Raw genomic sequence first — 15,071 nt, 5'->3', positions numbered from 1 at the left:
GGAGCAACCGGGACAGAACGCGGTGCCCCAACTGGGACTAGAATTCGGGGTGCCGGTGCCGCAGGCAGAGGATTAGCCTAGTGAGCTGCGGTGCTGGCCCTCCTTCAGTCTTAATGGAATGAAGATTTCTTCTTATCTCCCTTTGCGATTCCAAGGAACACTCTGATTTGCTTATCTTGGATTTAATGTCCACTGCAAATCCAAGGTTGATGGGATACTCTGATTGGTTAGCCTGGATCATATGCCACCCCTAAGGGGGAAAGACAGAACACCACACTGACAGCCTATTAGTACTACAGAGAGTTGGAGGCAAATTCTTACAAAGAATTATGCTGAGCAGTTGCTTGGGCTATCATATTTAATTGTAAGAGCATGAAGACTTTGTGTAGGAAATGTGAATGAGACTGAAGAGGAAGGAGAATTTTCCCTGGCTATGGAAGTGTTGGCATGGAATATTGTCCTGCATGCCTTTCCTAAACGGGCAAGTCTCTGGTCTGAGTATCATTCTCTGCAGTGCAAGACCATCTACTGAACAGATCCCAGGGCAGTCTTTGCAGCCTGGCAGTCACTGGTCATCTGAGAAGAGCCACACAAGGATAATACCAGGTTGTGGATTTTGTACTGATGAGCAGGAGGTCAACACAGAGAACGGAAAGCTTTCTGGTCCTTTCTGTGTCCACTTTTCCAAAGATCTTCTTGATCATAATAAATAAATAAACCAAAATAACCCCTGCCTTTATTTTAATAAATGAATTTTGATTGGTACATAGCTTCACCCATTTGTCTATACTTTGTCTGTGGTAGCTTTCATGCTACAGACACTGTGTAGCCTGCAGAGCTCTAAATATTTACTGTCTGGACACTGATAGGGAAAATTGCCAACCCCTAGTCTAGTACAACACGTTCTCTACTCAATTAAGAGTGCCCTATACATTAAATTTGCCAGATTCATGCCTAGAATGAAAAGAGATAATTCACAGAGAGTGTTTAGGATATGCTCTGACATGTATAAAACACTCCTTAAATGTTACTAAAAAAGTTCTGGGTTATCAATACATACCTTTGTTCTTTCTTACCAGTGGAATGATCAAGAAGTGACTGTATCATAACAATACCATGTGTTGACTGATTTGTCTACTTAAAATGGAATTTTCCCAATACATTCAAATGTATTTCATTCCTTTGTCAGTATTAATCAGTAAGGAGTATTTTCCTTGGGCCAGGCACTGCGCTGAGTCTCTTACTCAATGTTGCTATAGTATTCTCTTCTTGAGAGGAAACTGGAACTTGGGCAGGGGGAGGTACAACAACTCCCAGAAGGCTGCACAGCTCATCTGTGGCCAAGCTGGAATTTGAACCCAGGCAATCTGATTTTACAGCTCCAGCTCTTATCAAATACATTATCTGGGCTTCTCGATTTGGTCAGTAACCTAGTTTTCAAAGTATCAGTTTGCACAGTCCCCAAAATCGGAATCAGATAACACATCCTCCAATGAGCACAAGGGCAGTGATGCTAGAGTCATGCACAGTGGGGCTGCAGGACTGCTGCTGTGCATCCTCCCTGCACCCCGCACTCTCCCTCTTATCCTGCCACGCCTGCATCATGGCACCTTGCCTGCCTCTCACTGCCTCTGGGCTCTTGGATGCATCAGTTATGTGTTGCCAGGGAGATCTTCCTGAATAATGCACAGCTCCGGTCAGGTCACTTAGCTCAAAACCTCTGTGACTCTTCCTTGGCTCCAGATGGTAATAGACACTCTTTAGCCTGGCATCAGAAACTCTCAGAGATCTGGTCCTCACCTGCAGCCTTATTTTCTCCAGGCTCACCTTCTCATACTCTGTATAGACAAACCGGACTTCCTGACATTTCCTGAAATGCCTTCTATCTTTTTATTTCACCCTCCACCCCAGTTCCTAGCCAAGGGCCCAGGATTTGAGAGTTGTGAAGTAAGAGTTTCTAGAATGCTTGCCTGGGAGTAGGAATAAATAAGGCCACATGGCAGACTCTTTCTGTCCCTTATATACTGTCCTTTATACTGTCCTTTTCTGTCCCTTATATAAAGTTTCTTTCCCCATCAAGGTCCAGGTTGAGTGATACCTTCCCAGACCTTCCAAAGGGATTTTTTGGCCTGTCTTCTCAACTCTTTCTTTCCCCTTCCCTATCCATCATGGCGTCCCTCATATTACAGTCATGTATGCTTGCATCTGCCTCCTGGTGACACTGCAGGGATGCAATCTGAGGTCAGGCTCTCGGTCCTGTGCATCTTTGATTCCACAGTATCAGAAACATCATGACCCTATAGAGTGGGGATTTGTTTGATTGCTCAAGTGAATGAGCAAATAGCACAGGGACAGACAATTGCAAAAGCAACCATGCTGATCCTTGTTTTCCTCCAGTGACCACTGTGACAGAAAAAATGGGAAATAGTGAAAGAAACAGCAGGAAGGAGAGAAAGAAGACCTCAGAATCAGATCAAGGTGAATTAAACACCTGCTCCACTGCTCCGTAGCTCATGGGACCTTGTCTGGGTGATTTACCTTTGAATCTTACTTTCATTTTGTGTAAAATGAAGAAATTCCTCTTTTTGTATATTCATTCAAGATTCTGTCACTTGAAATTTGACATTTGGAGCCAGCTGTCTCTCTACTCAACTTCAGTCTCCTCCTCTGTAAAATGAGGATAAGAGTAGTGTCCACTTCACGGGACTTCTGCAGGACTTCAGTGGACTAATGCATGTGAAGAGTTTAGCTTGTGTTCAAGAAATGCTGTCGTGAGTGATCAACAGTCTGTTTTTAACACTGTGTTGACTTCAGAGGACCCATCAGAGAACAAAACAGACAGGGTGTGCCAATGCCATCATGTGGCTCATAGTCAAAAGAGAATATAAGAGATAAAGCAAATGAGCTAATGAACAAAATTATTATTGGTAATAGTATTATTATAGATTATAGTAATGTCTGTGAAAAATGGTGAGATGCAGTACAATATGGGGACCATCCTTAGATCCAGCATTCACATAGGATTGTTGTAAGGATTAAATAAAATTAAGACAAGCATACTTTGGAAAATTAATGGAATTAAAAGATCAGTTTATCTTAGTGCCAAAATTTTGAAATCCATGCATAGTTTTTTTCATCGTATGCATTTCCATGAGCTCTTTGAAGTGCCCTTGTATATGCAAAACATTTTCACTCAGATAGTCTCTAGTTGGAAAAGAATGTTTCTTGATTAGGAGGAGAAAAAACTAATCTGAAGCTAAGAACTCTCTGATGGGGTTGGGCTTCTCTTTGTTTCGGAAACGCTGCCTTCCAAGTCCCTTCTCCCTATGTGTAACTGGCCCAGGCTCTGTCTCTGCCCTTTGAATGAAGGATTTATGGTCACCCGAGCTTCTTGCACCATATAATCCAGACATCACAGGCAGTTCTCCTTCGAGAACAACTCCTGCTGGCGGTGAAAATATCTAATTTTATGGTTGCCTTGCACTGTCTCAGACAGGCAGGGCCGGAATCCCTGGGCTGTTTCCCCAGATCTCAAAACACAGGAACAGACCTTGGCCTGCCCGTGCTCCTGAATGCTGAGAGCAGCTTGCAGCGGGAAGATTGGCACTTGGTGGAATATGCTTCAGGTGCTTAAAATAGATCAACTGTGTCATTAGACCATTGCAAAGCAGTCGTTTCATTGGCCCTGCCAGTGCTGGTGAGGGCAAGCTATAATAGCCATTGGAGAAAGACCTGTGCTTTGCACAAAATTAAGCAGATGCAAGGAAGAAACTTTGGAAATGATACAGGCAGCAGACAGAGGAATTCTGCCAGGGGAGGGGGATGGGCTGTTGCACAAGCATACAAGCAGAGACCATAGCCCTGTGACAGCAGGGTGGTAAGCAGGGCCTGTATGTATCCCTGTCTGGCTGGTGATGCCCTCAGAAAAGAGACCTAGAGACACCTAAGGAGTCAAGTACAACACCGCAATGGCATCTGAGATCATGGAGAGATCATCCATACTCTCAGGCAGACACAGATCAACATGTGATTCCTTCAAGGGCCTCTTCCCGGCAGTTGTCAAGTCTCCACCATTCTGGTCACTCCTTTCTGGGCCTGCCCCAGGTGACCACTATCCTTCTTGATCACAGTACTTCAGAAAGAGTCTAATCTGGGTTCTGCAGAGTGGTGCTCTGACCTGGTGTCCACATAGCCTGAAATCACATTTCCTAGCAGCACACATTGCTCAGCTGCCTACTTCTGAACTTGAGCTTAGTCCCCTACCTAACCTGCAGTCTTTTACTCTAGTGGCTAATATTAATGGTGTTGTAGATATTGGGAAATGATGATGATTGAGGAGGAGAGGAGTTCAAGTCATATTTGAGAGGTAGAAATCACATGTAGTGACAGACTGAACACAGGAGAACGAGGAAAAGGAAATGTCGAAGAGGACAACTTGGACCACTTCCTGAGCACTAACTTAAGTGACTGGGTAACTGGGTCCAGAAGAGTTAAAGCTGTTTTTTTTTAATAAGAAAATTTAAAAGTCTATTAATGTCATAGAGAAGGAGAGATTAGATAGATAGATAAATCTTCCATCCACTGGTTCACTCTCCAAATGCCTAAAATAGCCAAGGCTGGACTAGGGCAAAATGTGGGAACCAAGAACACAATCCAGGTCTTCCATGTGGGTGGCAGAGATCCAATCATCCAAGTCATCACTGCTGCCTCCCAGGTTCTGCACTAGCAGGAAGCTGGAACTGGAAGGCAGAGGTGTTGGGAAAATCTGAAGGATTCAGGTGTCACAACTAGCTTTCCAACCGCTAAGCCAAATGGCCACCATCATCTCCCCTGCACTCCACCTTTTTAGAGAGAACAACTTTATTACATTTCAGGTTGAGCTGAAAGAGCCTTGGAAATGTCCAGGTGAGAATCTTAGCAGATTCCCAGAAAGATGGACTGAGGACTTAGTAGAGAGATCTTTATGCTAGGGTTTAGTAGAGCAAGCTGGCATTTTGTTCATGAATGAATCTATCAGATATCTTTTGAACACTGACTATGTGCCAGGCACTGTGCTTTACTCTCTACAAATTATTTGCTACCCTGATTTCTTCCAGGGGAATAAGGAAGACTGTGCTCTCAACAGAAGAAATCATGTTGGCATTATCCACTTTCTTAAACAGGAGAACTCTATAATAAGAGAGCAAAGGCCTTGAGTAAGTGATATGGGCTGACTGTTGTGGCTATTCAGGAATTGCCCCTTAGCTGGATGGCTGTCTAACTGACTTTGCCGATAACAGGGTTCATGCTGTTCACAAGATGTCCTCAACTGAATGAGACATGTCCTAAATGTGCAATCTCTGGAACAGTTTAGCCTCCCAGGATGCCTTCTTTTGGCTGGAGGAGGCACTCAGGGCTGGGACCAGTCATCCAGAATTGCCCTCCTTTGCTCTGTGCCCCACTATCTGCTATCAGGTTCCTTGGGAACAAAGCTGACCTCCAGGAGCTGGGCAGGGCTGTATCTGTAGGATATGATGTCACCCTTCTGAGAATGGGTCAGCTGGGAAAATAAGGACCCACAACGGAGTTTTGCTCACTTCAAGAGGACATTGATAGAATGGCAGTCTTGATCAACTGCTAGCTCCAGACAGAACTTCTCCCATACTCATTAATGGATATGCTGCAGTTTCCTCATCTCTGTGAAGATGCATTTCTTGAGATCTGAAGTTATATGGATCACCTGGACTGGGGTTTAAAAATCCAAATGACTTCAGGGGGCAAGGTAACATAATAACATAAAAATATTATGCTTTCTTGTCTAAGTTAATAGGAAGTAGTGACAACTGTGGCAATCGGAAGACTGTCAGTATGAGTATACGCCCTATCCAGAGCTGGCAATCCTACTGACTGTTGTCACCTAAGAAACAGGGTCAGGATTTCAAGATCTTCCAGTTTTGTTTTCTTTTTAAGAGAAGCCAGAAATCTCAGTTTCCCAATAATTGGCAAATGATCCAAATTCATTAAATATCCAGTGTATGGCAAATAGGACATGACCCATTGGCTTGCCACCAGGGGGCACATTTAGGGGCATATGACCTTCATGGTGGAAAGGTAAGGACTATGTCTGTCGGATTTCCTGCTATGGCTCCAGCATCATGCCTGGTGCAGAGCTGGAATTCAGTAAATATTTGTTGAGTGAACAAATGAACAATACAATTCTTAGTCTCCATGTTGGACATTCCCAGGAACTAGGTGGACTGAAAGCCAACACCAAGCCTGTAAATTACCTTACACTATTGAAACTCTACAGTTATGTATATTGTGCCAAATGGGGCTGGGTTGAAAGTATGTTCTCAGAAACAGACCCGATGTGGATGTACTAAGTTAACAGTGGACCTCCCAGGTGGGGATCTCCTACCTGTGAACACTTCCCATCAGGTTCCAGAAAGAAAGTCTACCTCTGCTGGTCAGGCATGGTAAAATAAGGGTGAAAGCATCAAGGCTACATAGATAACTTTTGTGACACCCATATTTAATAATCAATTGTCAGCGTGCTATACTAGCCACTAGAAGTGGCTGATTTTAGAGAAAACCAAGCCACAGGGGAGCTGTCACCTCAAGGAAGAGATACTGTTAGGGACTAAATGGTATTCATCACCTAATTCTGATGCTGAAGTCCTAACACTCAGTGCCTCAGATTGTGACCTTATTTGGAGATCAAGTCTTTATAGAGACAATCAAGTTAAAGTGAGGTCATCAGGGTGGGCCCTAATCTCGTACAGCTTGGCATCCTTATCAAAAGGGGAGGTCTGGACACAGGAACACTTAGGGAAAATTTGAAGAGGCGTGGGAGACACTGGACATCTGCATGCCTGGGAGGAGGCCTGGGACTGAAGCTGTCCTCACAGCCTGCAAGGAAATGGACACTTCCATTTTTAGCCTCTAGGACTACCAAACGGTACATTTCTGCTATTAATGGCAGTCAGTTTGTAGTATGTTGTTATGGTGACCCTAGCAAATTAATATATGGGAAGCCTCCAAGATGTTCATGGAAAATGTATGTTATGGAAAAAACTGTACAGGGATTTCAATTTTTTGCACCAATATAAACTTTTTTTAAATTTCATTTTTCATGAACGTTTTGATGTACTCTAGTACACTACTTGTATTCATTTCCAAATACTGACTATGTAACGGGCACTGTTTCAAGCAATTCACAACTACTAATATATTTTTGTAACAATTCTGTAGGAAAAGTGTATGATTATCCTCCTGTGACTATCATTAAAGATGAGGAACTGAGGCACAGAGAAGGGAAGCAACTTGCTCAAGGACACACAGCAAGTAAAGGGCAGGAGTGGAATGTGAACCCAGCAGTTGAGCTCTGAGTATGCACCTTTAAGAATGGCAGGATGACAATTTAACCAGCAAAATACCCAAATGTGGAAGGTGCTTCCTCACTTCTGGTTGTTTTCTGCTCTGTGACAATAGTATGTGGCTAATGCTGGGTGAGAGCCAATTGTTGACCATTCACCACAGCAGATGCTATCTCAGCAAGAGAAAGCTTTTGCCAGCTAGGAAAGTTGGAGTTCACAATTGATATCACTTCCTTTATGCATTCCAAGTGCTCTCAAAATCACGTTGTGATTTTCAGAAATGTGTTACACTCCTTTTGGATGATTTTTGAATTATTCTTTATATGATTTCTCTAACACCACCCCTTCTCCCTTACCCTTTCCTTAGCCTCAAGCAGTCGTTTCTCAACAGCTGCTTCACTCATTTGGGAAGAACTGTTTTTAGAAAGTCTCTATCCTTGTGACGCATACAATCATCTCTATTTGGTCTGTTTTGCAAAGTGGGAGTTTCTTGAGAAGGCGTCCTACTGTGTTTGTGTTTGTCATGTATCTTTTCCTGAAGGGTTCTTAGAGTTCCTGATCTAGGCAATGGCAACAATGGAGGAAAGTCAGCTGACTCCTGGTGATGGGTGACTTCCATTTGGGACACTCTTGCCTCTCCAGGTCCATTCTGCTCCCTTCACTGACCCTATAATGAGCCTTGAGAGGTTGCCTGTTACCGGTCTTTTAGCTGCCTCCTTCACCCTCTGGCTTGGGAATGGATTTGGTAAGTGGGGAGTATCTAGGGAGGAAAGAGAGAAGAGTCAGGGTATTTTCTTCTTGGGAACTGGACTGGCTGCCTCCTCAGGGCTGGGAGCCACACTCGTGTCAGGCAGCTGTATACCCAGTTGGGTCTCTGGTCTCCTTTCACTCCTTCAGGTTGGGGGCAATTGTGGGAATGGGCCATGGGCCACTGGCACTAGTCTCCTGGTATTGTGTCACCCTTGCTTCTCTTAGTTCTTCCAAGTCCTTCTCACAGACTTAAATTATCCATCTGTTCCCTGCCAGGCCCCTAACTGATAGAATACTTCTCTTTTCCTTCACCATATAACACAATCAGGTGATAAGCCATTGAATCTTTATTTTCAAGAAGATCTTCCTCCTAATTTCTAGTCTTATTACCATCACCAAAATCCTTGTCCTCACACCTTTTCTGAACTTGGGTTACTGTCTCTCACTTAGGATCCTAACATCCTTCTTGTCAACCTCTGCCATATAATATTTGGATAATAATCTTCCTGAAAGCTTCCCAAAGCTGTGGCTTTTCTGTGCACAAAACCCAGAAATGGCTGTAATATCAGAAAAACAGGCTAATTTTCCATCAGAAATTTGCCTTTTCATGACGCCATCATTCCAGAGCTTTGTTTTACTTAATGGCTAACTCAACTTCAGACTAAACTGCATTCACTGAGACCCAACAACCAGTTTCTCATGTTGCTTTATTCAGTCCTCAGAAGAACTCTACACATTGGCATTTTGCTACTCACATTTTACACATGATAAAATTCATTTGCAGTGATGAGCTCTTTTCTGTTCAAGATCACAGAGATAGGGCATGATAGATCTTGAACTTGAACTCAGGAATCACTACCCCAAAGCTCAGATTCTTCCTGTTTCAGTGTGGTGTCTGCTTATCAAGTGATACCTTTGTGGACTTATATGACCCTGAATACTGTCTTCAACAAAACAAAATCTGCTCCCAAAAAGCAGCTGTTAACATGCCAATCCTTGCTAAAGAGCAACCAAGGGCCAGAGAGCAGGAGGAAGTCTACTAAATGAGGGAGGATGGTAAATGGTACCATTGTTCATGGTGTACATGATGTTCACCTAACTTGGAGGACGAGCTGACATAGGATTGTGCAACAACAGGAAACCCTGAGTTTTCTGAAGCACTGAGAGATTCTGATCCAAGTGAGGAACATGGCATTTTATGGCATACAGAATTGATCCTGGTGCTCAGAACCCCTGGCACAGTGGGGTCAGCTCAATTTCCTTTGGCTTTTGAACTCCTAGTGCCAGCATGGTAATTGGAGACACTGATAGGGAACAATTAAAGATTTAATGTACTCGAAGAGTATTAGATGGGTGGTGCTCCACACCCCAGACTGTGAGAGCAAGCAGTCTGGATTCTACTCCTTCCCCACTCTGTGGGTACAGAAAAACAGCCAGTGCACAAAGCAGAAGAAACAGCTCAGGACAAGTCACTGTTAGGGGATGCCTGCCACAGCTCGCAGGGTGCTTGCCGTCAGGTGGGAGAGGGCCTTCAACACAGTGACCGCACAGATGCACATGTAATGACAGAGATGAGGCTCTGAAGGGACAGGGCTAAGGTGCCCTGGAAGCATACCCTTAGGGGGATGTTAGCTTGGTTGGGTGGCCGGGGAGGACTTCTGCAGCTCTAAGGGTGAGCAGGATCTGGATGAGCACATGGGTGGGCAGAGGCACTGGTGCTGGTTGGGAGAGGGCACTTCAGGGAGAAGGAACAATGCAGGACAGGATGGCAGGAGCAAGTCCTTGGCAGGAATGGGAGGAGGCAGATGTTATGGGGATACAGAGAATGGTGCAAAACAGATGAGGTAAAGATGGTAAGAAGGCCAGGTCCAGGCCACATGGAACCCTACAGAGTATCAGGCAGAGGGTAGATGTGTGGGAATGACAAGAGAGGGCTGAAGTGGATGACAGGAAGCCAGGCAGGGGTTGCCTCAGTAGGTCAGGACAAAAGGCAGATCTTTGGAATTAGGCTGGGAGTGGGCAAGGGAGGAAAGGCTGGTTGGTGGCGGCACCCCCACAGAAGCCAAGGTGGGAGAGAGCAATCTGTTTCCCTTTCTTTCCTCCGAAGTCCTTCAGCCAAGGTTGGAGCCACTGGGAATGAGCCCAGGCTTTCCCAAGCCCTGGGTGTCCTCCCCATATCTTTGGCATCCTGTTCTCTCCTCAGGGAACCTCCTCACTCACACTCTGCATTCTACTCAGGTCTGGCCACTCCCCAGCACTGCCCCGCCCCCCATATTCCAAATTATGCATGCTCTCTAGAGTGCTGGTTTCTTGGGATGCTAATGGTCAGCTAGACTTCAGAAGACAAGATTCTGATGAAACTAAAATTCATATGAGGAGTCACTGACTGAGCAAGCTTCTGTTTCTGTCATCTGAGAAATGGGTGTCTTGTTTGGAAAAGCAATTTCATTTGTTTACAAAGCATTTCCTCATAATCCACTTTAATCAGGTAAGCATCTCAAACATCAAGTATGCATCTCAATTCACAATGAAGGTGTGACATCTAAGAGAGCCAGTGACCTCCTTGCTAATATCTTAAAGTCAACCATGACAGTGGCTACCACCATGAGACAGTGAGAACCTGGCCACCCCCATCACTGATGTGATACCAGCTATGTCCATAGCTAAGGGACTACTAGCTGTATTTTACATAAAACCTTACCTTTTGGTGTCATTCCATCCCCATTTTTTGCAGATGGGACAATCCTGCTGAAGACCACACAGCTACCATCTCACTGCTATCAAAGATAAATCCTCAGGCTACTCTTCTCCAAATGAAAAGTATTAGGAATTCATTAATAAGCTTGTACTTTGCCCCCACTTCAGTGTTGACATTTGAACCACTGATTAGGCATTTTATTCACTGTCAAGTATGTTGCACTCCAGGTACCTTTTTAAATCAAACAATTACCTGCATGACTTAAAATTTCTAAACACTGGCAACAAAGTCCAACCTAGCAGAATGAAGGAATAATACCCATCTCACAGCTTAGACAGGAGAGTGAGGTGTGGTACAGCAGGGAAAGTGCTTAGCTCTGAGCCAGCAGGACAGCGGGGACTCCGTAAGCAGAAGTGAAAGCAAAACTGAGACATGAGGGTTAAGCTAAGAATCTCACATCTCAAAGGGGAACATTCTGCTTAGAATAAGTCACCCAGGACCTCCCACCAATGCCCTTATGGCCCTGTTACCCCTTCACCCCATGAGGTCTGATTCTACTCTCTACTTGTAGACGCTCTGAGTTGGTTGTAATGGTGAGGCCTGAACGTGCATCTCCCCTCCTGTGTCCTGGGGAACTCATTTAGAGAAGCGCTTCCCCTTACTGAGAACTGGGTTCCTGTGGCTGCCCTAGCCATCTACTCTCTTTATTTCCTTCTACCTCTGCAAAATAAACACACTGTTCCCACTTCACAAACATATAGGAGGCTAGAGTGGAATTTGTATCCATCTTTTTCTTCCATGGTATTCTATCAGTCATTATTTCTTAAATGAAAGGTGGGAGGGTGGGTTTCTATTTCCTTCTTTCAGGCATACTCAGTGCTGAAAAGAGGACTAGAGTTCCTTAGGATTCCAGGGAGAGTAAAGGGCAGAGTCAGCTGCTTGTTGGTTTTCTCAGTTCCTTGAAAAATAGATGAGCCATATTTCTCTGCTGTCATTTAGTGGGCAAGAGCTCCCATAAATACATTTTTTTCCTAGAAGTAGGAGAAGTGACAGGTAATCTCCACCTTGACTTGTCTGAAAGCATGCAGATGCAAACATGTGGCCCATTAGGTGATGGGGTCGACCTGAGCCTGGTATGAAGCCAAAACACTGTTCTGTCAAAATCAAGAGGCAAAATTCTTTGGCTGCAAGAGGCAGACAGAGAGGCCAACCACACTCGCTTGCTTAGCATAGATATGTAATACACAAAGGAAGACAAGGAGATGACTCATACAAATACATAGTAAATAAATATATTTCATTTCCATCTCAGTGGCTTTTGCTTTGTTTTCCTCTTCTCTATGCCAACGACCTTGCAATGGAGGGAGGGTGAGGAAACAGTGGGTTTTGGCTGGACACAGCCTCAATAAGGCACTGATTTTTCTGGCCTTGCTGCTCAGATCTGTTTTAGAAAAAGAAAAAAAACTTGCAGCTTTTAGATGAGAAAAGTCTCTAATTCAACCCTTTTGATCTTAGAGATGAGCAATGTGAAATGCAGAGAGGGGGAGTGTTAACCGAGTCATAGACCCAGGAAAGTGAGTGTGTGTAGGGGTTCAGCAACCCCCACCTGATGCTGGGATGACCTGCACAAGCTAAGCTGGCAACAGAGCAGGAGAGGGAGACTTGGACCCAGATGTGCTCTCCCAGGCCACAGCACCCCAGCTGGTGCCCATGGCCAAAGGGACTATACTGAAGAGAGACAGACTCTGCCTCCTTGTGTTGCTGACTGCATTTCTCTGTAGCTGAGGCCCAGCCCAGCAGCAAAATGTCTGGGCCTGGCCCTGCAAAGCAGCTGCTGCTGGCATGTCAGAGCTGTGCCCAAAAGACTCCCCTTTTCTCCCCACCTCGGAGCTGCCAGGAGCCTGCAGGGACGCAGAGAGATGAACCTAGCCCATCGGGCTGAGGGCCACAGGAGCTGGATCTTTCACAATTCCAGACCTGAAGGTGGCTTAGTGGGGATTTGTTGATCAAATTGCTCTTTCCTATCCCACTGCCTGCTCATGCCCACAGCCCACCCACCACCCACGGACCAGCTTCCTGCTCTTTGCAGCTTCGGGACAAGTAGGGCCCTCCATGGGCTTCCAGATGTGTGCAAAAAGGACTCCTCAGAGCCCCCGTAGGCAGACAATGGTCACACTACAGCTTCCTAGGCCTTTCCAGACGCTGCTAGAAGGAGACATGTAACCTCCCCAGTACAGGCAACTGGCGCCTCGGATAAAATATTAGCAAAATTATCATGAAAAGCTAGACACAACAGCTCTGTGTCTGCCAAGGCGCAGAGAAAGCCGCAAGAGTCTGGGGGGTCAGGTGTCCACGCAGATGCCAAGCTTCCTGCCTCCTTCCAGGCAGCCCCGGCGGCGCAGGCTCCTGCACCACCCGCCCCCACCCTGTTCCCATGGCAAAGGAGAGGAGGATCCACTTACTGCTCGTGTTCATGGTGGTGCCTGTGCCCGGGGTCTTTCATTCACCACGGTCGCTTTTCAAATCTTGCGTTCTTCGAACCTCACTCATCACCTGGGGGGTGAAAAGGCAGTGCAGCGCCCGCTTCTATCCTCAGGTGCGCTTTCCCTCTGCTGTCCCCTGTCCGTCTGGGCTGGAGCCACTGGCCTTGAAGGCGAGTGGACTAATAGGCGCAGGTGAGCGCGAAAGGGAGGAGGCGGCGGCGGCGGGGAGGACACCGGCGCCCCGGACCCCCTGCTCCTGGGATCTGAATCCCGGGCAGAAGCCGGGCTGGCAGCGCCTGCTCTCGCGCAGCCGGGACTATTCCAGCCCAGAGGCTCAGGAGCCCAAAGGGGGTGTGGACCACGGGAGGCAGGGCGGGGGCAGCGCGTCCCCGCCCGGCCTCCAGCAGCCGCGACCCGCCCAGGGACCCACCTCTCGGCCAGCGTCGGGAGCCCGAGGCCCCTGCCCCGGCCCCTGCGACCGGCTCATGAATCCTGGTCCTGGTCTGGGGTCTCGAATTCCAGGGCGAGCAAAGCGCAATAGGAGAGCTCGCCATCCATGATGCGGGCTCGCGGGTTGGCAGCACGGGGGGCGCGGCCGCTTGCTGCTGCCACCTGCTGGACGCGCCAGCGCGTGTCCGAGGCCCCGCCCCGCCGAGCTTCTGCCTAGCTGGGTCCTGGGAGGTGACGGGGATGGCTGAGAGCCACGGATCCTGGGCCCCAAGGAGGTTCTTGCGCACTTGTATTCCTCTCCTCCGTACTGGGTCAAAGGGCTGGACCATGATAGGAAAAGAAAGTTATCATTGGAACTTTGCAGGAAGATAGTTCCCACCCTAGCCCTGGTCTGGAGCAGGTCACTGCTCTCTCTGTGCCCAGCTGGATAAGCCAATGAGATAGTGGGGATTCCTGTCACCCCCTGACTTCAGTCTCCACTTGCATCACTTACTCTCTATGTCCCTTGCCTTGGATGCACGTGTTTATTACCTATCTCCCCCTGTACAATGTCAGCTCCAAGAAAGAATGGGCCTTACAGTAGGGTTTACCTCACTCCCACTCCAGCCCAGCTCCCAATATTTGGAACAGTGCTTGGCACACAGTAGTTATCAGTAAATATTTATTGACAGAATGACCCAGGTCTTTTTCAAATCTAATATCGCACAACACCAAGAGTAGAATGTCTCAGCACCCCCAGCCTGAAATTCTTCCCTGTATTGTATGAGAGCAGTAGGTGTCTGGCCTCTGGACTCAATCTCACAATTTTACCCTAGATGTTCATATGAAAAGCTAATTCCTTTTTTTTTTAAAAAGACTTATTTATTTATTTGAAAGCCAGTTACACAGAGAGAGGAGAGGCACTCCCCAGTTGGCTGCAATGGTCAGAGCTACACTGATCCAAAGGCAGGAGCCAGGAGCTTCTTCCGGGTTTCCCATGTGGGTGCAGGGGCCTGAGGACTTGGACCATCTTCCACTGTTTTCCCAGGCCATAGCAGAGAGCTGGATTGGAAGTGGAGCAGCTGGAACTCGAACCAGTGCCCATATAGGATGCTGGCACTGCAGGCGGTGGCTTTACCTGCTATGCCACAGCACTGGCCCCAACAGCTAAATCTTTTTTTTTTTTTTTTTGGAGGAGGGAGATAATTAATTCTTATAGGTGTACAGTACAGATATTTGCATTCCAGATATTTGGGTCATGGTTGATTCTGTAGGGTGGAGCGACCTTCTGAACCTAGTTCATGATCACTGATGCATGACTTCAGAGTGTTGAGCCAAGACTGAGAGGATAGTAAA

The 15,071-nt window shown here is 46.5% G+C and overlaps 1 protein-coding gene across 11 annotated transcripts in view; it reads right to left on the bottom strand.

Annotated features, from left to right (window-relative positions):
- The window catches only part of ABLIM3 (actin binding LIM protein family member 3), a 122,454-nt gene extending 108,386 nt beyond the window's left edge, over nucleotides 1–14,068 (bottom strand). For 5 of the 11 annotated variants that reach the window (XM_070076286.1, XM_070076291.1, XM_070076293.1 and 2 more), the window contains exons 1-2: nucleotides 13,717–14,068; nucleotides 13,266–13,356 (exon numbers count right to left, since the gene is read on the bottom strand). In XM_070076286.1, the coding sequence (XP_069932387.1) occupies nucleotides 13,266–13,278 (13 nt within the window). In that variant the 5' untranslated portion in view covers nucleotides 13,279–13,356; nucleotides 13,717–14,068. Of the gene's footprint in view, nucleotides 1–13,265; nucleotides 13,643–13,716 lie in introns of those variants that run through there. The other 6 variants (XM_070076295.1, XM_070076285.1, XM_070076287.1 and 3 more) reach the window with 2 other exon arrangements.
- Nucleotides 14,069–15,071: the final 1,003 nt, after the last annotated feature.

This window comes from Oryctolagus cuniculus, chromosome 6 (genome assembly GCF_964237555.1).
Source record: "Oryctolagus cuniculus chromosome 6, mOryCun1.1, whole genome shotgun sequence".
Classification (NCBI taxonomy): domain Eukaryota; kingdom Metazoa; phylum Chordata; class Mammalia; order Lagomorpha; family Leporidae; genus Oryctolagus; species Oryctolagus cuniculus.
This window is presented reverse-complemented; position numbering and strand designations above follow the sequence as displayed.